The sequence below is a fragment of the Aspergillus lentulus genome (assembly GCF_001445615.1).
Source record: "Aspergillus lentulus DNA, contig: Alt08, strain: IFM 54703, whole genome shotgun sequence".
NCBI classification, from domain to species: domain Eukaryota; kingdom Fungi; phylum Ascomycota; class Eurotiomycetes; order Eurotiales; family Aspergillaceae; genus Aspergillus; species Aspergillus lentulus.
Window position 1 is genome coordinate 3,713,359 of NW_028322118.1, and position 21,627 is coordinate 3,734,985.

A 21,627-nucleotide genomic window follows, 5' to 3' on the forward strand; every position below is an offset into this window, starting at 1 on the left:
ATGAGCAACGACGGTTTTTCGTCTTTAAAATTCAGACGAACGTCTAGCAAACTGCAAAAAGACCCTCCTAGCTTCTCCTCCCGCATCCTTAGAAGTCAGCAGAGCAACACGTCACTCAAACGACACCCCTCGGCGCCTGTCTACCCCCGTTCCTCTGTCAGTGGCAGTCGAGAACATTCGCGCACAAGGTCCAACGCATACGGCTCCTCTTCATCCTCACTCGAGCAACACAGTGGGGGTCCATCTCCTGTCCTTGCTGGCGGCGACCCCAACAATTCCTTTTTGAACAAGTCCCGCCCGGGGCGATTTTCTTTCAATACCGACCCCAGCTCTGATGAATTGACCGGTTCCCCGTTTGATTCACGGGGCATGCTCAGTGCATTGGAAGAGAACACCGCAGAGTCCGAGAAAAATCCTCCGCCGCAACCGCCGAAATTACGATCCTACCACACCAGCCCCGATTCCCGCGGACTCAGACAGTCGGCGAGTTTCACCGCTTTACAGAACCGTATGGATGCCTTCACTCAGAAAAGCGAAAATGATCAATCAGCAAACACGAAGAGGCACTCGGACGAGGCAAATGGAACAAAGGTTTTTGGGCGGAGTAAGAAGAGCAGCTTTTCGAGCTTTGTCAACAGTATGTTAGGGTCTCCCCGAGGGATCAAGATCTCCGCCCCCGAAAATCCTGTTCATGTCACCCACGTGGGCTACGACAACCGCACCGGCCAGTTCACTGGGTTGCCGAAAGAATGGCAACGGCTCCTGCAAGAAAACGGCATCTCCAAGAAGGAGCAGGAGGAGCATCCTCAAACCATGGTCGACATTATGCGATTCTACGAGAAAAACGCTCGCGGAGATGACGAAGTCTGGCACAAATTCGACCACGCCTATGCTCATCATCAACCTACCGCGAACACACCGGGCCCCCAGCGAAACTCGCCTCCAACGAGCCCTCGGTTCCCGCAGAACCACGAAGGCAGTTTTGAGAATCCGCGCGCCCCTCCTCCAATACCCCGTGCAGCGCCCGCGGTTACTCAGGCGATGTCCCCACCAATGGGTGGGCTTGTTCCCAACCGAGCACCTCCGAAGCCTCCTGCTCCGGCTAACATGACACCTGCTCGACCGGCACCGCAGCCCCCCGTGGCACGGCCGCCTCAAGACGCATATGCCAACCAATTCGGCACGCCTCCCATCCCGGAATCTGAGCCTTTGCCGTCCGAGGCACAGCGCAGCCGGTCAAATTCGAAGACCAACGGTGCGCAACCGCAATGGGCGCAGCCCAGTGCCATTGCTTCGCCAGCTCAGTATCAGCAGCAGCAGGAGCAAGCGATGGCTGCCGCTCAACAAGCGATCGTACAGAAGCAACTGGAGCGCAGCCGAAGCCAACGTCAACAGCAATCACGCGGGCCAGAACCCAAACAGCCCACGCAAATGGGACATACGCAGCTCGCCAATGATCATACTACCGCGTTGCAAGGCCCTCAGAAGGCGCAGCCCGTTCCAGCAGCTCGTCCTCGACAGCGCGCTCGTCAAAGTAATGCTGTGGACGTAAGGGCGCGGTTGCTTGCCATCTGTACTCCAGGTGATCCGACGAAGCTCTACTATAATCTGAACAAGATTGGCCAAGGAGCATCGGGCGGCGTTTACACTGCTTATCAACATGGCACGAACAACTGCGTCGCAATCAAGCAAATGAACCTGGACTTACAACCCAAGAAGGAGCTTATAATTAACGAGATCCTCGTCATGAAAGACAGCAAACACAAAAATATTGTCAACTTCCTCGACAGCTACCTCCATGGCTTGGATCTGTGGGTGGTGATGGAATATATGGAGGGCGGTAGTCTGACTGACGTGGTTACCTTCAATATAATGACTGAGGGACAAATTGCAGCTGTGTGCCGAGAGGTAAGCTTACCATGGAGAGGTACAAAGCCTGTGGGATAATGCTGACAGCCAGTCAGACTCTGAGTGGATTGCAGCACCTCCACTCAAAGGGCGTCATTCACCGGGATATCAAGTCAGACAATATCCTTCTCTCCTTGGATGGCAACATCAAGCTGAGTAAGTCAATTCATAACCCCGTTGCGATTTACCTCCGCTAACAATGCGAAGCCGATTTCGGTTTCTGCGCCCAAATCAATGACTCACAACACAAGCGAAACACCATGGTCGGCACCCCGTACTGGATGGCTCCAGAGGTCGTCACGAGAAAGGAATATGGCCGCAAGGTTGATATTTGGAGTTTGGGTATCATGGCGATCGAAATGATTGAGGGCGAGCCGCCATATCTGACTGAGTCACCCCTGCGAGCCCTGTACTTGATTGCCACCAATGGCACACCAACCATCAAGGACGAGCATAACTTGTCGCCCGTCTTTCGCGATTTCCTGCATCTTGCGCTCAAGGTTGATCCCGAGAAGAGAGCATCGGCCCATGACTTATTGATGGTATGTCCACTCGATCCCCACCTTCGAGGTCTTCTTGATACTAATGTTGATCAATTTAGCATCCTTTCATGTCCCTCTGCTCCCCTCTATCCCACCTGGCGCCGCTTGTGAAAGCTGCGCGCATGAGTAGAGCCCAAGAAAAAGCTCAGAAAGGGGGCGCTTGATCTCTTCTCATATGGCTGTCTTTCTATATGTGTCATGTCTTTGTCTTCTCTCCTTAGATACCCCTTGCTCCTGATATTCCTTATCTTGCTGCATTATGATATACTGGTACTGCATTAATGGCAGAATACTTCTGATGTCTCTTTTCTTCGCTGTGTCCTTTCCCGAGCTTGGATGTCATAGATGGCAATGACCAGACCGCAATTGTTCCACCGTCTTCTTTTCCCTTACCCCTCCTTCCTATCTTCAGCCCTGCTAATACCTTTATTTCATTTGATGTTCGGGTGCTTTGTCTTGAAGCAATGACCTTCCACCCCGTCCTACTTTCTACCTCTCCACCGTTCTTCGGGCGCTGTAGCATGGCATGTGCGCCTGAAAGGGGTGTACTTCATTGCATCGAATGATGTCATGTGCCTTAGCTTCTATTTTTCTGCTGTTACAGCTACGTGCCGATGCTCATGTCTCGACTGATTTGTGTGTGAGCTTGATTGAAGTATTTTGAGCTTGTTTCTTGAGCCTGTACTATCTCTGTAGACTTTGCCTGCTGTACTCGGTCCTCGTCCACCCTCTCTTTCCACTGGTTTATCTGATGCTCTGCTTATAGCCCGTTTTCTTGACGACGGGCCATTTTGACTCAACCACACGATAGCTATCCGAAAAGTGTACAAACCTTTCTTTGCTGATGTTCATTGCAGAAGGAGATACTTTTACTAGTCAATGCAGCGACTAAGAGCGAGAACTTGAGCATCTCTAGTTTCTATAGTGCTCATGGCAATGCAGAGTCATGCAATATGATTTCCTATATACTGATTAACTCAAGAAATATTGCTCAAAAGTGTTGATAAGGGACGTAGATGGCATGAGGAGCAGTCCAAGGCACATAGGATTATGGTTTACTGCATCTGGCAGACTTTTAGCACGTGAAGCTATCAAACTGAAAAATATTGTGCTACGGAGTCGGACATCGTCATATTTGGAGGCCTGTCCCCTGCCCTGCTGACTCAGGTGGAGCAGGCACTGCCCTGCGGCTGCGGACCATCGTCACCTGTTTTGCATCAGGTTGCAGCCATTACACTTTGCACTCACTTCCTCAACTGTTTTTGAATCGGAATTTCTGTCTCTCTTCCAGTGAGAGCTATTTAACTAAGCCTTTCGCGATATCTGAAATATCTACTACCCCTCTCACGCCTTAACGATTTGCACATACCGCGACCGAACCGTTACCCCCGCACTGTCAGGCGGACCGCACCCCAAGGAGCTATCTACTATCTAGCTACCTATCATAGCTGACGCCGACGGACTGAACCACTGCCGCTCAAACATCGACAGTAGGGACTTTCGCCTCGATTCCTTGAAGGCATCTTATATACAGGTCTCTTCGAATATCTCTGCGTCGGCATTTCATTGAGTCGAAAAGAGCAGCTCATCTCCGACACAATTGTTCTGCCTGGGCGGGAGGATTGAGACAAGAAAGGAATAATGTTTCGCGCACAACAGAACGCATTTGATGATGCGGTCGGTAAGTATTGTATTCTGTGAACAAGTTGTGTTCAGGTATACTGCATGTTATCGGAGATCGCTGACGGCTTTTTGCTTCTACAGCTAAGGCGACGGACGAGAACCTGACCTCCGAGAACTGGGAGTATATCCTCGTATGCGGCCCTCTTCAATTTCGTGGCTGCGTCGAAAAGGAGAAGCTAATATCGGGTGACTAGGATGTCTGCGATAAGGTTGCTGCTGAGGAATCGGGGTAGGTTTGCTACTAGGCGTTGCTTCGAGTCCGCAACTGCAGTTGACGCTGATGGATCTTCTCAAAAGGGCTAAGGATGCCGTTGCTGCGATGATCAAGAGATTGGCGCACAGAAATGCCAATGTGCAACTTTATACCCTAGAGGTTTGCGCTCCTTGCGAACGTGGAATAATTGCTTTCGTTGTCTGACTCCCGGCTTCTGTCTAGCTGGCCAATGCATTGGCTCAAAACTGTGGCCCGAAGATACACCGCGAACTCGCGTCGAGAAGTTTCACTGATGCTCTCCTTCGCCTCGCGAATGACCGGGTGAGCTCCGCGCGCTGATTTCTTAAGGATCGTACTGACAGGACAACCTGCAGAACACCCATCAGCAAGTCAAGCCAAAGATTTTGGAGCGCATGCAGGAGTGGGCGCAGATGTTCGCCAACAACCCGGATTTCGGAATCATGGAGCAGGCCTACATGAAGTTGAAGACGCAGAGTATGCCTACGGAACACCAAAGCTAGCTATGATGGCAGGACTGACCTCGTTTTCAGATCCGAATTTACAGCCTCCGTCTAAACCCGGGAAACGAGAGATCACCGAGGCGGATCGCCAGAAGGAAGAAGAAGAATTGCAGATGGCGCTGGCTCTTTCCATTAGGGAGAAGCCCAGCGCGGCCCCTGAGCCTAAAGCGGAATCAAGCACGTCTGCCTCCGCACCGGCCAGCCAGACCCAGGCAGTGACGTCGCAAGCGGTTCCTCCAGGTACTTCCGCAGCCACCGTCTCCCGGGTCAGAGCATTGTTCGACTTCCAGCCTTCCGAACCGGGTGAATTACAATTCCGGAAAGGGGACATTATTGCAGTGCTCGAGTCCGTTTACAAGGACTGGTGGAAAGGCTCATTAAGGGGCCAAACTGGAATTTTCCCTCTGAACTACGTGGAGAAACTGCCAGATCCAACGGTAGAAGAGCTGCAGAGAGAAGCCCAAATGGAGGCGGAAGTGTTTGGGCAAATCAAGAATGTTGAGAAGCTTCTTACGCTTTTGAGCACTCGTAGCTCGGAGTTGAATGTGCAAGACAACGAGGAAATCACGGCTTTGTACCACTCGACATTGTCAATTCGGCCCAAGTTGATTGAGCTCATCGGAAAGTATTCGCAAAAGAAAGGTATGTCGATAATGACACCGGGTTGCAGTTCCTTTGGCTAATGTCTACTAGATGAGTTTACGCAGCTCAATGAGAAATTCATCAAAGCCCGCCGAGACTACGAATCTCTCCTGGAAGCGTCCATGTCGCACCCTGCACAACCCCAGTATGGTCGACCCGGCCAGACTGCGTACGGATACCCTGGACCTGCCGCGCCTCTTGGTTATCCACAAGGTCCTCCACAGTCGGATCCTCAGCGGTACTTCAGCCCACGGCCGCAGGACCAGACGCACATATATCCTCCAACGTCACACTCACCTGATCCACGCGGCCGCACTCCACCTGCTGGTCCATCCTTCCCACAGCACCAGCAGCCACCGCCAGACTCATACCAGCCTGTCCACCACCGTCCAGAATCCACATATGACAACCCGCAAGAATTAGGTACTTCTGTATATGATTCCCCTGTCGAACATCCGTCTTCAAGTCAGCGGTTACCCTATCCTCCCTCTGGCGCACAAGTTCCACCTAGTGTCCACCAGCAGTTCCAGCATCAGCAACAAGAGTACCCGCCTTCAGGCTATCCCCCCGAGGACGCATCCAAGCCTCCTACTGCCGGCTTCGCCTCACAGTCTCCGCAACAGACGCTACAACAACCTCCCTACCCTACGGCACCCGCTGCTCATCAACCGCCTCCATCGCACCAGCCACCACCAGTCCCCAGTACGGCGTCGAAGCCAACCCCGTATCCTTCATTGACACCTGGAACACCCAGTGGAGGGGAGTATCAGGCCTACAATCCATCGCAAGCTGGCGCAGTCAACTCGAATCCTAATTCGTACTACCGATAATGGTACGTCCGACCAGCAGGGGACCTCTTCGTTGTGTATCTTTCTATGAGCCTCATAGCTTTTTGTTTGTTTCACGTTCGTGAAGTATAATGAGCTTCTGCGTGGCTTGGTTTCGTGCAAAACACTTCATGTTGGCAATTTCTGAATCGTATATTCACACTCAAATCTTAACTACAATTGAAAGCATGCACAAGAAGTGCATGCGTTCAGTAAAATGATAAAAACAGCCATTGAACGATAGCAGCGTACACATTTTCGGTAGGAAGCCATATTCAGGAAGCTAGACCTAATCGGGGTCACTGTCTAGAAGCATTTTCACGTGATGCCATGGTCACACATCGTCAGGTAATTGTTGTCCTCCAGCATAACAGTTGCCTGGAATCTTATCAGATACGATTCTCTGATCCTTCCATTCACTCTAAGATCAGGATGACTAGTCAATGGTATCAGTAACAGTGCGATCCCGTCTTTCGACCCATCATCGTGCCATAATCTTGAACAAGAAGTCGTCTCAAATCAGCTTCCCCGCAATCGCGCCTCTACCGAACGATGTCTTTGTTCGCCGTACTCCCGGATGGACAGAATCATATCGTTCTCTAAACCACGAGCGTTCTTTCTTGATTGGCACACATAAATTTGTTATCGAGTCTATCCCATCTGGGATGCTTAGGCCATGGAGGCCGATTGGGACGAATTGTCGCGCATTCCGGTGCCTCCTCCAAGTCCGCATGGCCTGCCGACCGTCGCGACGACGATAGCATTCGACGATGTGTCAGAACTACTTTGGGCCGGCAATGAGTTTGTAAGTTTTGCTGGTTCTGGGGTTTTACTTCCGATGCTGATATATGGCCGTGGCTACTAGGGCCGAATCACCTCGTTTTACGGTCCCGAGCTGCAACGCTACACTTCTGTTCGCGCTCATCCGGTATCAGATGGCCCGGTTCGACAAATTCTATTCCACGAGAGGGGCGTCATATCGTTATCACCAAAGAGTGTGCACATGATTACCCGACGTGGACTCACGCAATGGCATATCAGTCACGAGGAGATGACGGATCTCTACTGTATGAGCTTCACGGCGCAGCTTAACAAGATCATTGTCGCGGGATGTCAGAGGGCGATGTTTACGATTGACATTGACAAGGGAGTTATTGTCGACAAGCTGCCTACAGATCACAATTATACTATGATGAAGAAGAGTCGGTATCTCTGTGCCGCGACGGATACGGGATCGGTCAACGCGTTGAGCCTGACGGATTTTCGGGTGGTGAAGTCTTGGAAGTCTCATGGGACGGCAATCAATGATATGGATGCTCGCAACGATCTGTTGGTCACCTGCGGCTTCTCGGTCAGACACCTGGGATCCCCGATCGTTGACCCTCTGGCCAACGTATACGACTTGAAGACCCTTTCGCCGTTACCTCCCATCCCTTTTCATGCTGGAGCTGCGTACGTGCGCATGCATCCGAAGCTATCCACAACGAGCTTTGTTGCTTCTCAGACTGGCCAGCTGCAAGTGGTTGATCTGATGAATCCTAATGCCATCAACCTTCGCCAAGCCAATGTATCTTTCATGCTGGGGATTGACATTTCGCCATCCGGTGAAGCTCTGGCTATTAACGATGCGGAGTGTTCCATCCATTTATGGGGCTCGCCATCTAAGATTCATTTTAATGAGATGAGCAAGGAGGTCGAGTTCGCAGATGTCGTTCCTCGACCACCTCCCCTCGACTGGTCTCCAGACACGCCATTGAATATGATTGGGATGCCATACTATCGTGAACGGTTGTTGTCTGCGTGGCCTAGTCACCTTGTGTTCGAAGTCGGCAGTCCCCCCGCGCCCATCGACCAGAGTCTCATCCCCTATCTTCGCCCTGCAGAAATGGGGCATTACGCGCCGAACCCGAAGAAGACACGGCGTTATCAAGTCGAAAATACCCGTGCGCTGACGACCGCCGAACCAGCTCTTATCGCTCCCAAGTTCTTAAGTGAAAAGGCAAGGGAGCAGAGCAAATTCAAATCGGAAGCCTCCGTGAGCGACACGGCGGAGGCCCTCGCAGGCGCGAAGCTCAATGGAGAAGCCGAAGACGATCCTCTACTCAAGTACAGTAATGTCGAAATCAAATACAGTCGGTTTGGTGTGGACGACTTTGATTTTAGGTAAGAAGATTTGGACGCCTTTGATTTTGAGAAGACTCATCCAATATTGCGGCAGATTCTATAACCAGACCACCTTTTCCGGGTTGGAAACACACATCGCCAACTCCTTTACGAACGCGCTCCTCCAACTCCTCAAATTCATTCCTCTTGTGCGAAACCTCGCACTTCACCACGCAGCGAGCACCTGTATATACGAGACTTGTCTCCTGTGCGAGATGGGGTACCTGTTCGATATGCTTGAGAAGGCCAATGGACAGAATTGTCAAGCCACAAATCTTCTGAAAACTTTCAGCAGCTATCGAGAAGCTTCGAATCTTGGCCTGTTCGAGGAGAATCTAACCACAAAATCACTTTCTTCCGCCATTCAGTCTGTGAATAGATTTTTCCTTAACCAGATCGCGCACGACTTCCGCATGATTGTCCCGAGCTCCGATGATTTAGACCGTAGACTTTCGACCATTGCGTCTGAATCAATTCGATGCATGTTTTGCCAGAATGAGATCGTCAGACCTGGAAACTCCTTAGCCAATGAGCTGATTTACCCGGCCATTGATATCAAACAGGCTCGCAGAAATCCAGCCTTCCGGTTCTCGAATATCTTGCGAGCAAGTATTGAGCGAGAGACGCAGAACAGGGGATGGTGTAACTATTGCCGCCGCTATCAGCAAGTGACCATAAGGAAATCTGTCCATCGCATGCCTCTGGTCTTGATACTCAATGCGGCTCTCAGTAACCCCATCTGCAGGAGATTATGGTCGATCCCTGGCTGGTTGCCTGAGGAGGTGGGCATTGCCGTTGACAACGGCCAGGTTATGTGTTTCGAAGGAGACGAGCTCAAGACTCAGTTGCAGAACAAGCTGCCTAATCTTGTGGTATATGAGTTAGTGGGCCTTGTCTCAGAAATCGACATTCCAGAGCATCAAAAACCGCACTTGGTGTCATTCATCAATGTCTCTATCTCCTCTCGCGAACCGGAGGCGAAGAACAGGTGGCACTTGTTTAATGACTTCCTTGTAACAGAAGTCGACAAGGACGAGGCTCTTCGGTTCAATCAACCATGGAAGTCGCCCTGTATCCTTGCGTATCAGGCGAAGGATGCTCGTCATGCCGTGGATGATTCCTGGAAGAATGTCCTGGATACCACTCTGCTTTTCCGCGACTGGTCATTGAAGTGAGTGAGATTACATCCCAGCTAACATCTTTTGTGCTAACGAGAGTCCCCAGTGGTGGCCGTGCCGTGGAAACGCGCCAAACACTTACGGAAGAGGAGAAGCCAACTCCTGGCACTCCCGTTGCTCTTGATACAGAATTTGTCGATCTCGAGAAAGCGGAGATTGATGTGAAAGCCGATGGGTCGCAGGAAATTGTGCGGCCGAGTAAAAGTGGGCTTGCTCGAGTATCCGTCCTTCGAGGGTCCGGAGTCCATGAGGGAGTACCTTTCATCGATGACTATATTACTATCAAAGAGCCGATTGTCGACTATGTCACTCAATATTCCGGTATTAAGCCTGGCGACTTAGACCCAAGGACCAGTCAACACAACTTGGTCCCTCTCAAAGTTGCTTACAAGAAATTATGGCTGCTTCTCAACCTGGGTTGCGTCTTTGTCGGTCACGGTCTTGCTTCCGACTTTCGCAAGATCAACATACAGGTGCCTAAGAGCCAGACGGTCGACACACAATACCTTTACTTCCACCCTGGCAAGAACCGGCGGCTTAGCCTCCGATATTTGGCTTGGGCCGTGTTCAAAGAATACATCCAAGAAGAGCCGGCTGACAATAACCAGGGTCACGACTCAATTGAAGATGCACGCATGGCTCTTCGTCTGTGGAAGAAGTTCCAGGAATACGAGGACGCAGGTATTGTGAATCAGATCTTGGAAGAAATTTTCCGCGAAGGATCCAAACTCGGTTTCAGACCGCCGCCTCGGAATGGCGTCGCGACGGTCCTTTCTAGACCAGGCACGGCAGTGACCATGCAGAATAGCAGCGGTCGCAACACACCTAGCACACCTGATGTAGGGGGTGCTGCCACAGCCACAGCCACAGCCGCAGCTACGACCAGCGCCCCAGCGACTCCCCGACAGGCATTCCGACGTTCGATTGCTCTTACGCCGAGTAATGGCACCTTTGGTGGACCAGGGGCAGGGGATTTCTTCGGGGGAAGCCCTCTGAAGTAGTCTTGCATATTCGCGGATGCATCGCAGAAGGAATGCGATCTTTTACCGAGGGCGCTTCATGATCATGGCATACACATGGCACACGATAGAAGGGATATATGGACATGATGTGTTGCACCTATCCCGATCATGTAGAGCGGTTTTGGATTGCCTGAGAATATTCATAGAAACATCATTACCACACTGTATATCCGATGAAGTGATAGAATCTCCCGGCTGTGCGAAGAGTGGCTTCATCCGTTAGACTTGCATTTAAAAATTGAACAAACAAATTTGATTTTATCTCTATCTTCGTGTACACATATTTGTTGAAGCCCACCTTGAGTTGACGGAAATACTGCAAACCGAGAGCAACAGCTGTGGAGAATGACGTGGTGGCCTTGAACCTCTCACCTTCACAATAATCGCGCGGAACTCCCCTGTTCATCACTTCTCCGCTACCTCCCTCTTTAAGAACGCATTTCATATAAGAATTGGAAGAGTCTCAGAAAAGTGTAGTAGCGCTACTTACACTTTTCTGCCAAGTATCTGCTTCTGAACTCCGACCCTCGCCCACGCAGAGATACCCCTCGTCACGATCCCGCTGCCCCGCCCTTTCAGACCTTGATACAAAGTACATTGCACCATGTCGCGACAACGTGTGAAGAACGTGAGTTACGATGACGATGACTATGATGGATATGACTCTGCCGACCCGGAAGAACAAGAGTTCCTCGAGCAATGTACGGCGGAAGTGCTGGCGCAGTTACTTTCCGGCGAACCCTCTGTGACGGCGACCCGGGATGAAGTTCAAGAGGCGCTGTGGCATTACTATAACGATGTGGAAAAGTCGGTCAATTACTTGCGAGGTGGGTTGGATGGATGCCGTTGGAGAATGGCTGAACGTGGTCAGAGGCGGCTGAGGCTGACTCGGGTTACTGTGGTTCAGGGAAGAAAACGAAAGAGATTAAGAAGAAGCAGAGCGCTGCTCCTCCAGTAGCGGCCAAGGGGAAAGGTAAGCTCTTTGCTATGCAGTGTTTGTCTTTTCTCTATTTTTCCTTGTGGTTGGGCTCGGATTATCCGCAAAATTTGCGACTCGATGTTGAAACCGTAGTGAGTATATCACCCGTTCCTTGGACCTTCTGAATAGTCGAACTGACGCCGCCTTGGAATTTTGAGTGTTCAATGTTCTAACAGGTCTCTCAGTGCCGGCATACCCTTTACCTCCTACTGCGCCGTCACTAGCCCCTCATTTTTCGGCCAAGGACTTCTTTCGTGATTCGCCATGGCTGAACGTGCCTGCACATCGCAAAGCGGAGATCCTCATCGAACCTCTTTATCCTCGATTGGGTTTGCTTGGAGGCGCTCCGGAGAGTAGTGGAAAGGTGTCTAAGTTGGCTGCCTTGGCTGCTGCGCGGAAGAAGAAAGAGACCGACAAAGCCGCATCAGGTGCACCGGCAACTCCTAGCGAGCCTGGTACTCCCGACAGAACACCGGTCGAGTCCAAACTAGCTTCTCTGTCCTTACGGGAAAGGCTTGCAGGTAATGGCAAGCCGCAGAAACCGTCGGAGAGTGGGCAGTTGCCTCGTACGCTGAGGAGAGGGACGCCTCCCGAGAGTCCTCTAGCTCAGAAGAAACCATCGCCTGAACCTTTCAAGGCAAAGAGTCCAGTGATGGTTCCAGTTGAACCTACTACGAGGAAGCCATCCCCCGGCGAAGAGGAGAAGGAGCAGCCCAAAGTCAATATCCGCGCGCCACCATCTACATTTGCCAGTACTATCGTTGGAGCCAATACGCGGCCCCAAATCACCGAGCCCAGCCACTTGTATTCAAGCACAGTTGATCTCATGCAGATCTACGGACAGGATCTTACTGAACCCTTTGACTTTGCAGGTCCCAGCCCGGATGACGTGGTTCTTAATGCTCAGAGCTCAGCTAAAGGTTTGGCTATTCGGAGAAAGATATAAATTGTTCCCTAATAGATAGGCAGGCTTCAAGTCGAAACAACCTGCGTCAAAGTCAGCAGGCGACAAGAAGAACCAGGGTGACCTGGCTGGTGGCATGAACAATCTTAGTGTCCAGGAGAAGGTGGCTGTCAAGAGCAAGAATTTGGATGTCTTGTCCGAGTACAACAAGTCCCAACGGAAGAGGGCAATGAACTTTGCGGTTATCGGTCAGTACTCATCCTGAACACCACGGTGGACGCGGCTGACGGGGAAGTTTAGGTCATGTTGATGCAGGAAAAAGCACACTTATGGGACGCTTACTAGCGGATTTGAAAGCTGTTGACCAGCGGACATTGGAGAAGTACCAGCGGGAGGCTGAGAAGATCGGTAAAGGATCCTTTGCCCTTGCATGGGTACTAGATCAGGGTACGGAGGAGAGAGCTCGGGGTGTCACGATTGACATTGCGACGAACAAGTTCGAGACGGAGAATACTATCTTCACGATTGTGGATGCTCCAGGCCACAGAGATTTTGTTCCGAACATGATTGCAGGGGCCAGCCAGGCAGACTTTGCTGTGCTCGTTATCGACTCTGGCACCGGGAATTTCGAGTCGGGGTTGAGGGGCCAAACCAAGGAGCACGCCCTGTTGGTGCGGAGTATGGGCGTCCAAAGAATCATCGTTGCGGTGAACAAGATGGACGCGGTGGAGTGGAACCGGGATCGGTTTGAGGAGATTGAACAACAGATCTCGTCATTTTTGACGACGGCCGGGTTTCAGGCGAAGAATATCGCCTTCGTTCCCTGCTCGGGCTTCAGAGGAGACAATGTCACTCGACGCAGCGATGACCCGAATGCCTCATGGTACACGGGCCGTACTTTGGTCGAAGAGCTGGAGGCAACCGAGCCTTACAGCTATGCGTTGGACAAGCCATTGCGCATGACGATCAGCGATGTCTTCCGTGGCAGTGTGCAGAATCCTCTTTCGATCTCTGGCCGGATCGATGCCGGTAGCTTGCAAGTGGGCGACCAAATCCTGACAATGCCCAGCGGGGAGACGGCTACCATTCGAAGCCTAGAAGTGGACGGCGAGCCGAGCGACTGGGCCGTGGCTGGTCAGAACGTGGTTCTCAATCTGGCGAATATCGATCCTATTCACCTTCGGTCTGGCGATGTTATCTGCCGTGCAACAGCTCCCATCGCGAATATCACCTCTTTCACAGCGAAGGTGCTAGCATTCGATCATTTGATGCCTAGCATGGTAGATATCCACCGAGGACGACTCCACGTTCCAGGACGGATCAGCCGCTTGATCGCGACGCTCGATAAGGGATCTGGCTCGGTAATCAAGAAAAAGCCTAAGATTGTTCCGCCTGGTTCTGTTGCACGCATCGTGGTCGAGATGGACCAGGCAGTGCCTCTGGAAGCACCTACAAGGATTGTTCTACGATCAGGAGGCGACACGGTGGCTGCTGGCTTGCTTGAATGAAACCGAGTACATTGATAGAGGTAGTCTCCAGTATATAGATACCACTAGAATATTATGACTAGGGATTGCATACTCTCTTGTAAATCGCTTTGTTGATGTTTGCCAATTGCCACCAAGTAGTGGACTTCTTCCATAGTGATCAAGGCATACGATGCAATTCCTCGTAATGATACTTACCGATTCTGATAGCTTGACTCTTTTGGATTAGCTAAAGAGTTACTCCGTAAGGCTAAGGATATAAGCCTGTAAGGCTAAGATGTTGACAAGGTGTCCAGTTGGCGTCCAATACGCAATAGCCGTAGAGTGTGATTATACCTTCAGCCTGAGATTTCGGTGTAATGAACTGTTCTGAGTTTGACTCAATAATAGGTATTGCCAATGCCGTAACCATTGGATATTGTCCACGTATCCACAACTGCCAATTGAGTTGAAGCAAAAGTGTCCTCTTCTAGCAATTTCGATTGATAGCTCCACATTTCCCTGGCACTGAGCCCTGCTTTCCCCTTTTGGGAATCGCCGTGAATGAACGCCTCGGGGTTTGGCCGGCAGAACTCGGGCGGTGAAAGACCCTGCTGACTCAGTCTTCAGCCCGGGAGGCCTGCAGCAGCCAATCATAAGGCGAGAAGTAACCTTAAATGCAACACCTGCGAAAAGGCCAGCATGGCCGCTGCGATCTCTTTGCCGCCGCCAACCCATACAAGAAGAACAAAGCTGGCCGTAGCTTCCTGGACATTCTTCTTCCTCTTCTTTCTTCAACTTGTCCATTCGACAACCCCCGTCGTCTCTCGCTTGTTTCTTTTTCCCTCCTAACCCTTGACTGTCTTGTCATTCTTCCTTTACGTTGTAAGGAAGTGTGTTTACTGGGATTTGGCGATTTTGGAACGTGTTTTGGGAGATAGACACGTATCCTCAACCGCCTGGATTGAGACAGCTTGACAGACTGTACACTTCTTTACCCGTCCTGTTGAAAAGGAGCTCTTTTTACACCTCACATACTCACCATGTCGCGACTATCGAGTCGCAATGGCGCGGCCAAGCCGTTCACTGCTTGGACCACTGTCTTCTACCTCCTCCTTGTCTTCATTGCGCCACTAGCCTTTTTCGGAACAGCACATGCTGAGGAAGACTCAGTACAGGACAACTATGGCACTGGTAAGGCTTGGATATTGTTTTTCCTGAAGAGATGAAGTTCTCGAGCTAATTCGTGCTGCCGACAGTCATCGGTATCGATCTCGGAACAACATACTCTTGTGTCGGTGTGATGCAGAACGGAAAGGTTGAGATCATCGCCAACGACCAAGGAAACCGTATCACTCCTTCCTATGTCGCCTTCACTGATGAAGAGCGTCTGGTTGGTGACGCCGCCAAGAACCAATACGCCGCGAACCCTACCCGGACCATCTTTGACATCAAGTGAGTTTTGCCCGTCGGGTTTTCGATAGCCGGAGTGTTTGTGCTAACCTCTTCCAGGCGTCTGATTGGGCGCAAGTTCGATGACAGGGATGTCCAGAAGGACGCCAAGAACTTCCCCTTCAAGGTTGTCAACAAGGATGGCAAGCCTGTCGTCAAGGTCGAAGTCAACAAGTCCCCCAAGATCTTCACCCCCGAGGAGGTTTCCGCCATGGTCCTTGGAAAAATGAAGGAAATCGCTGAGGGCTACCTCGGAAAGAAAGTCACCCACGCCGTTGTCACTGTTCCCGCCTACTTCAACGACGCCCAGAGACAGGCTACCAAGGACGCTGGTACCATTGCCGGCCTGAACGTTCTCCGTGTCGTCAACGAGCCCACCGCCGCCGCTATCGCCTACGGTCTGGACAAGACTGGTGATGAGCGTATGGTCATTGTGTACGATCTTGGTGGTGGTACTTTCGATGTCTCCCTTCTGTCCATCGACAACGGCGTCTTCGAGGTCTTGGCTACTGCCGGTGACACCCACCTTGGTGGTGAGGACTTTGACCACCGCGTCATGGACTATTTCGTCAAGCAATACAACAAGAAGAACAACGTTGATGTCTCCAAGGACCTCAAGGCCATGGGTAAGCTCAAGCGCGAAGTCGAGAAGGCCAAGCGTACTCTGTCTTCCCAAATGTCCACTCGCATTGAGATCGAATCCTTCCACAACGGCGAGGACTTCTCCGAGACCCTCACTCGCGCCAAGTTCGAAGAACTCAACATGGATCTGTTCAAGAAGACCCTGAAGCCTGTCGAGCAGGTGCTCAAGGACGCCAAGGTCAAGAAGTCCGATGTCAACGACATTGTTCTGGTCGGTGGTTCCACTCGTATTCCCAAGGTCCAGGCTCTCCTCGAGGAGTTCTTTGGTGGCAAGAAGGCCTCCAAGGGCATCAACCCCGATGAGGCTGTCGCTTTCGGTGCTGCCGTTCAGGGTGGTGTCCTTTCTGGTGAGGAAGGTACCGGCGATGTCGTTCTCATGGACGTCAACCCTCTTACCCTGGGTATTGAGACCACCGGTGGTGTCATGACCAAGCTCATTCCCCGCAACACTGTCATTCCTACCCGCAAGTCTCAGATCTTCTCAACCGCCGCTGACAACCAGCCCACCGTCCTGATCCAAGTTTGTAAGTATTTGCCATTGTGCTTGATTGAAGATAAGGAGATATACTGACTGATGTCTCAGATGAGGGAGAACGTTCTCTGACAAAGGACAACAACCTTCTCGGCAAGTTCGAGCTCACTGGTATCCCTCCCGCTCCTCGTGGCGTGCCTCAGATTGAGGTCTCCTTCGACCTGGATGCCAACGGTATCCTGAAGGTTAGCGCCAGCGACAAGGGTACCGGCAAGGCCGAGTCCATCACCATTACCAACGACAAGGGTCGTCTGTCCCAGGAGGAGATTGACCGCATGGTTGCCGAGGCCGAGGAATTCGCCGAGGAGGACAAGGCTATCAAGGCCAAGATTGAGGCTCGCAACTCGCTGGAGAACTATGCCTTCAGCCTGAAGAACCAGGTCAACGACGAGAACGGACTTGGTGGCCAGATCGATGAGGATGACAAGCAGACTATCTTGGATGCTGTTAAGGAGGTGACCGACTGGCTGGAGGACAACGCCGCCACTGCCACCACCGAGGACTTCGAGGAGCAGAAGGAGCAACTGTCCAACGTGGCCTACCCCATCACCAGCAAGCTGTATGGCTCTGCACCGGCTGATGAGGAGGAGCCCAGCGGACATGACGAACTGTAAAATTACTTTAGAGGGATTTACGGAGTTTTGATATGTTAATTGATTCATTATGGACTTTCCTTTGGGAATAAGCCAGAGTCGCCTCGATGTATGATATAGAGGCCAATACATGATACCTCATTGATATGTACTTTCTTTTCGCCTAGATTATTCACGTACTGTACAAAGCGGTTGCTCAATTGAGCCCAACAAATCCGATACTTGTTTATGTAGAGTACGCCAACAGCGGGTTGATATCCAGACAGCTCAAGCGTTGTTCTGGATGTAATCCCGCACCACCTCGAGAACGACCTGGTGATCGTGCTCCTGCTTCAACCCACTGACAACAATGACGCCCACCACACCATCAACGCTCCTGACCCGAACAGGGAACGCACCGCCGTGGATGGCATAGTCATCCGCAGCACCCCCACTCGAGCTCTTGAGCGCGAACTTCTTCACAAACGCCTCCTCCACCTCGGACGCACTGAGCCCCGTACTCGCCAGCATCTTATTCCGCATCAACCAGCTGGACACGCCCCACCGCAGCACGGTATTCCGCTTCCGCCTCACCCAGACCTCATTGTCGGCGACGGTGCCCGGTTCCGTCGCGCACTGGAAGATAACATGTGGCTCGGAGCCGCCAGTTAGAGAGATGGAGATCAGGGCTGGCTTGCGCTGGTCGGCGGGGAGGGAGAGGATGCGGTCGCGGAGGGCGAGGCCGAGGGACCAGGCGGTTGTGCAGGTGAAGGAGGGGAAGATTACTGCTGCGGAGGATTCTTGGGCCGCGAGCTCGCGGATCTGGTACTTCTTGTTAGCGATTGGGGAGGGTTTGAGGGTTGCGGGGGCTGGCGTACGTCTGTGCTGGTCGGGCCGAGTGGTTTGTCCATTTTAGAGGGTAAGTGTGTTTCAGGAGGAAGGGCGGGACGTGAGAGGGAGAGAAGAGAAGATGAGGAAATGAAGGGTATATATGCTGAGGAATGATGAATCGGTGAGTCGATGGAGAATCTATGTGGTTTCGATTGTCGCATATGGAAGAGATCTGAAATTAGGGAAGGTCCTCCCGCGGCGGGGTCTTCATGACGTCGTCGGCGGAAGGGAGATCTAGGTTGGCCGAGAAGAGTGTGAGTGTCGATATCTTCACTTGAGGATAAAATATCTGACAAAGAGTACAGGGAAATTTCAGCTTGAAATTTCAGTATAGAGGATAGCAGGGTGCTTTTAAGTGCGCTGGTAGAACCCCACCAATGTCTGTCCGGCTGCCGGCATGCATGGACAGCGCGGCTTCCCCTCATCTGCAGACTGCAGGTGCTTGATCATCCTGTGATAACACGAACTCCACTTCCATGATACTCTCAATCAATTTGATAGTAGAGGATACGGAATACTGATCGGATGCGCCGACAACTCACCAAAAGAGCATGTGATGAGTGCATATCTCGCAAGGTAAAGTGTAGCGGCTCCTCGCCTTGCGATACTTGCCTGAAGACGTCCAAGGAGGCGGGCTGCACGTACCTCAGACCGCCGGGACGGAGGGGACCAAAAGCTCGACGATATACCAACAAGGGCAGGCTCGCCAGTGATGGATCGATTGGCCATGCTCATGCGGAGGAAGCTGCAGCAGCAACACAGTCGGTCGAGAATCGTTCGGTGAACCGGGCTGACGTCCATGCTGATACTGAGGGGGATAAGCCTCTGTCTGCATCCGGCTGGAGAAATGAGACATGCATTCCCAAGACGATACTGATCTATATCGTGCGCCTGTACCAGACTTTCTCCTACAGTGTTTGGCCGGTGGTCCACGCAGATGCGCTTCTGCAGCAGCTGGAGAACGGTAACTGCGATGCGCAGACACTTTGCCTAGTGCTGGCGCTATGTGCCGCGACAATGGCACAGTTGCAGCTTGCTCCCATGGCTGGCGATGATGGCCACATGGTGGACAGTGGCCTGCTCAAATTGGAGTGTATGCGACTTCGGGAGCGGAGTGATTACAGAGAGAACCTCGACGTTAAGGGTGCTCTTGTTTCGTTCTTTCTGCATGTGTATCATGCAAAGATTAACCAACGGAAGTCGGCTATGCTGTTTATACAGGAGGCCATCGCGAGCGCAAGACTATTAGGGTTGGACACGAACGAACGGTATGGTGTCGCTATGGATGGTGTAGTTGCAAACGAGGAGATTGTGTTTCTGTTGCTGTGGGTGTCCGAGAGGTAGGTGACCGTAGTCTTTAAGCATAATGACAAGGTTTGGTGGTACTGATGCAGCACAGAGGATATGCCCTGCATCTCGGTGTGAGGCCTTCATACACTGATCCAGTCCAGGTCCCAGATGCAGCACAACTGGCCATGAAGCCTCACGCGAGGGGGTTACTCGAGCTTTCCAATCTTTTTGTCACATTCGACAAGATCCACGCACGGCGATGCCGTAGCGGCAATCTGGCTCAAGCTCTATCTGCAGCTAGTCTAGCTGAAACAGAAGCAGCACTGTCGTTACTAGCCTTCAGCTCAGACGATCAGGCATCCACACGGTTGGCGGACTGTTACATCACCAGAGAATGGATGAGGACGATTGTCTGGCAGGAAGCACTATCCGGGCATCTGTTATCCTCGACGTCTGCCAACGAGGTGATGACCTTTCGATTCCCTGTAGTTGTCGGTCGTGATCTGTTGATGTCCCTGCACGGACTGTCTGAGACAGACCTGCTGCCTTTGGGTCGGGACCAGGTGAGCCTCATGCAGACTACTGCAAGAAATATAGTCAACGGAGCAATAACGCTAGTATAGCTATTGAAGTGTTTTGAGGTTGCCAACTCTCTGGCAGATACCGTTCTCTATACTCCTTCAAGCTCCTTTTCGAATGCCCTTCAGGTCGGGCCTCAGGACTTTCTACACGCATTGTATCAGAAGATTCTGCCCTTTCTGGAGCATGACCCGATGCTGAACTCAATTCTTCGTGCGAAAACAGCCGAGGCTTTGGTGATGGCTCCTGCTCGTTTGAGTGTTGGGCTTGTTGCCAGACTAGATGTGGAAGAAAAGAGTGTCTCAGAGCAAGCTGAACGCGTTCATTGATCGAAGTACCATTCTTATTCAGCAGCCAAAGAGTGAGCAAAGACAAAGGTCACTCTGCAATTTGGAGAACGATTCTTCCTGAAATATCACCTTTCTCCATTTCCTCGTACACCTGAGGCAGATCCCTGAACGGCCGTACTCGGATTTCCGGTTTGACCATTCCTCGACGGACCAAGTCTACCGCTTCCATACATTCTTTGAGCGAGCCAACCAGATTGCCAGTGATCCTGAGGCCTTTGATGACGATGGTGCAGATGGGGGTCTCCAGCACAGGACGCCCTGGGGGAATGCCAACGCAGCTCAGGGTGCCACCGACGCGCAGCATGTCGCATGCATGGGCAAAAGCTTTTGCGTTGCCAGCCGTCACAACTACGGCGTGTGCCCCCAGTCCAGTGATTTCGTGAACACGCTGCACAGGGTCAGTAGATTTGAAGTCGATGAACTCGACAGCACCAAGTCCGAGAACGAAGTCTCGTTTGTCACCAGAGTCGACTCCGATAACCAGCGCGCCATGGGCTTTTGCGTATTGAACTGATGCAGTATCAGCTGACTGTCTTGTGTTTGACAAAAGAACGATCTTACCCGCGAGGTGTCCGAGGCCACCTCCAGCACCTACTACAACGAGCCAGTTTCCCGCTCTGATGTTGGCGTTGAGAACGGCCTAACATGTTAGAAGACCACGGAACCAAAGGGGGCTTGCAAACCTTGTAAGCCGTCACCCCAGCGCATAAAACTGGCCCAATGACTTTCGGGTCGATGTCGTCCGGCAGGATCGTTAGATAGTCCGCGTCGAGGGCAATGTACATTTGGAAGCTGCCATCCTCGTGGTGCAGATGGTTGGTGCTTTTGACGCAGTACTGTTCAGTCCCGGCGAGGCAGTACTCGCATCGTCGGCAGATACGGCTGGCGAAGCGAATCCCTACTAGGCCTCCAACCTTCAAGTCAGGTCCGCAACCAGGCCCCAGCGCCACAATCCGACCGACTCCTTCGTGCCCACCGACGTGAGGACGCTTGATGTTGGTGATGGGGTTTCCATCGGCACCGGCTGCAGTTCCATTCTTGGTGTGGAGGTCTGCATGCTTAGGAGAATTGACTCAAGTTGAGACCGGTGAACTCACCACTCTGACAAACACCGGTGTAGAGGACCTTTGCCAGCACCTCGTTTTGACCCGGGACAGGAACGGGATAGTTATCGTCAAATTCCACCTTGCCTCCAAGTTCGGAGACAAGAGCTACAGTCTGAGTCTGTGGGACTTGCATCGTTAGGATGTGGATACAGAGTCTTGGATCA

General features: G+C 51.9%; 8 protein-coding genes across 8 annotated transcripts; 6 read left to right on the forward strand and 2 right to left on the reverse strand.

Moving 5' to 3' along the window:
- On the forward strand, nt 1–2,614 carry pakA (mitogen-activated protein kinase kinase kinase kinase STE20; the record flags this gene model as incomplete). Its single annotated transcript, XM_033559908.2, has 4 exons — nt 1–1,908; nt 1,965–2,064; nt 2,116–2,450; nt 2,510–2,614. The coding sequence occupies 4 exons, from the start codon at nt 1–3 to the stop codon at nt 2,612–2,614; spliced, it is 2,448 nt and encodes an 815-aa protein (XP_033415799.1).
- A 1,477-nt stretch (nt 2,615–4,091) lies between these two features.
- ALT_4415 (ESCRT-0 subunit protein HSE1) lies at nt 4,092–6,340 on the forward strand (the record flags this gene model as incomplete). The annotated part of the gene is made up of 8 exons (XM_033559907.2): nt 4,092–4,131; nt 4,215–4,264; nt 4,328–4,362; nt 4,431–4,506; nt 4,570–4,668; nt 4,722–4,842; nt 4,899–5,510; nt 5,562–6,340. The coding sequence occupies 8 exons, from the start codon at nt 4,092–4,094 to the stop codon at nt 6,338–6,340; spliced, it is 1,812 nt and encodes a 603-aa protein (XP_033415798.1).
- A 673-nt stretch (nt 6,341–7,013) lies between these two features.
- On the forward strand, nt 7,014–10,679 carry pan2n2 (poly(A)-specific ribonuclease; the record flags this gene model as incomplete). Its single annotated transcript, XM_033559906.2, has 4 exons — nt 7,014–7,142; nt 7,203–8,500; nt 8,556–9,671; nt 9,725–10,679. 4 exons carry the CDS (start codon nt 7,014–7,016, stop codon nt 10,677–10,679), a joined length of 3,498 nt encoding a protein of 1,165 aa, XP_033415797.2.
- A 625-nt stretch (nt 10,680–11,304) lies between these two features.
- ALT_4417 (putative translation elongation factor EF-1 subunit) lies at nt 11,305–14,091 on the forward strand (the record flags this gene model as incomplete). Its single annotated transcript, XM_089599742.1, has 5 exons — nt 11,305–11,527; nt 11,572–11,673; nt 11,865–12,599; nt 12,649–12,831; nt 12,884–14,091. The coding sequence occupies 5 exons, from the start codon at nt 11,305–11,307 to the stop codon at nt 14,089–14,091; spliced, it is 2,451 nt and encodes an 816-aa protein (XP_089456080.1).
- A 1,001-nt stretch (nt 14,092–15,092) lies between these two features.
- On the forward strand, nt 15,093–17,289 carry bipA (Hsp70 family ATPase KAR2; the record flags this gene model as incomplete). The annotated part of the gene is made up of 4 exons (XM_033559904.2): nt 15,093–15,243; nt 15,309–15,504; nt 15,562–16,667; nt 16,727–17,289. 4 exons carry the CDS (start codon nt 15,093–15,095, stop codon nt 17,287–17,289), a joined length of 2,016 nt encoding a protein of 671 aa, XP_033415795.1.
- Nucleotides 17,290–17,535: 246 nt separating this feature from the next.
- ALT_4419 (DUF967 domain protein) lies at nt 17,536–18,158 on the reverse strand (the record flags this gene model as incomplete). The annotated part of the gene is made up of 2 exons (XM_033559903.2): nt 17,536–18,069; nt 18,126–18,158. 2 exons carry the CDS (start codon nt 18,156–18,158, stop codon nt 17,536–17,538), a joined length of 567 nt encoding a protein of 188 aa, XP_033415794.1.
- A 505-nt stretch (nt 18,159–18,663) lies between these two features.
- Nucleotides 18,664–20,336, forward strand: ALT_4420 (putative C6 transcription factor; the record flags this gene model as incomplete). Its single annotated transcript, XM_033559902.2, has 3 exons — nt 18,664–19,478; nt 19,538–19,991; nt 20,052–20,336. The coding sequence occupies 3 exons, from the start codon at nt 18,664–18,666 to the stop codon at nt 20,334–20,336; spliced, it is 1,554 nt and encodes a 517-aa protein (XP_033415793.2).
- A 49-nt stretch (nt 20,337–20,385) lies between these two features.
- On the reverse strand, nt 20,386–21,596 carry ALT_4421 (zinc-dependent alcohol dehydrogenase; the record flags this gene model as incomplete). Its single annotated transcript, XM_089599743.1, has 4 exons — nt 20,386–20,867; nt 20,919–20,997; nt 21,071–21,408; nt 21,455–21,596. The coding sequence occupies 4 exons, from the start codon at nt 21,594–21,596 to the stop codon at nt 20,386–20,388; spliced, it is 1,041 nt and encodes a 346-aa protein (XP_089456081.1).
- Nucleotides 21,597–21,627: the final 31 nt, after the last annotated feature.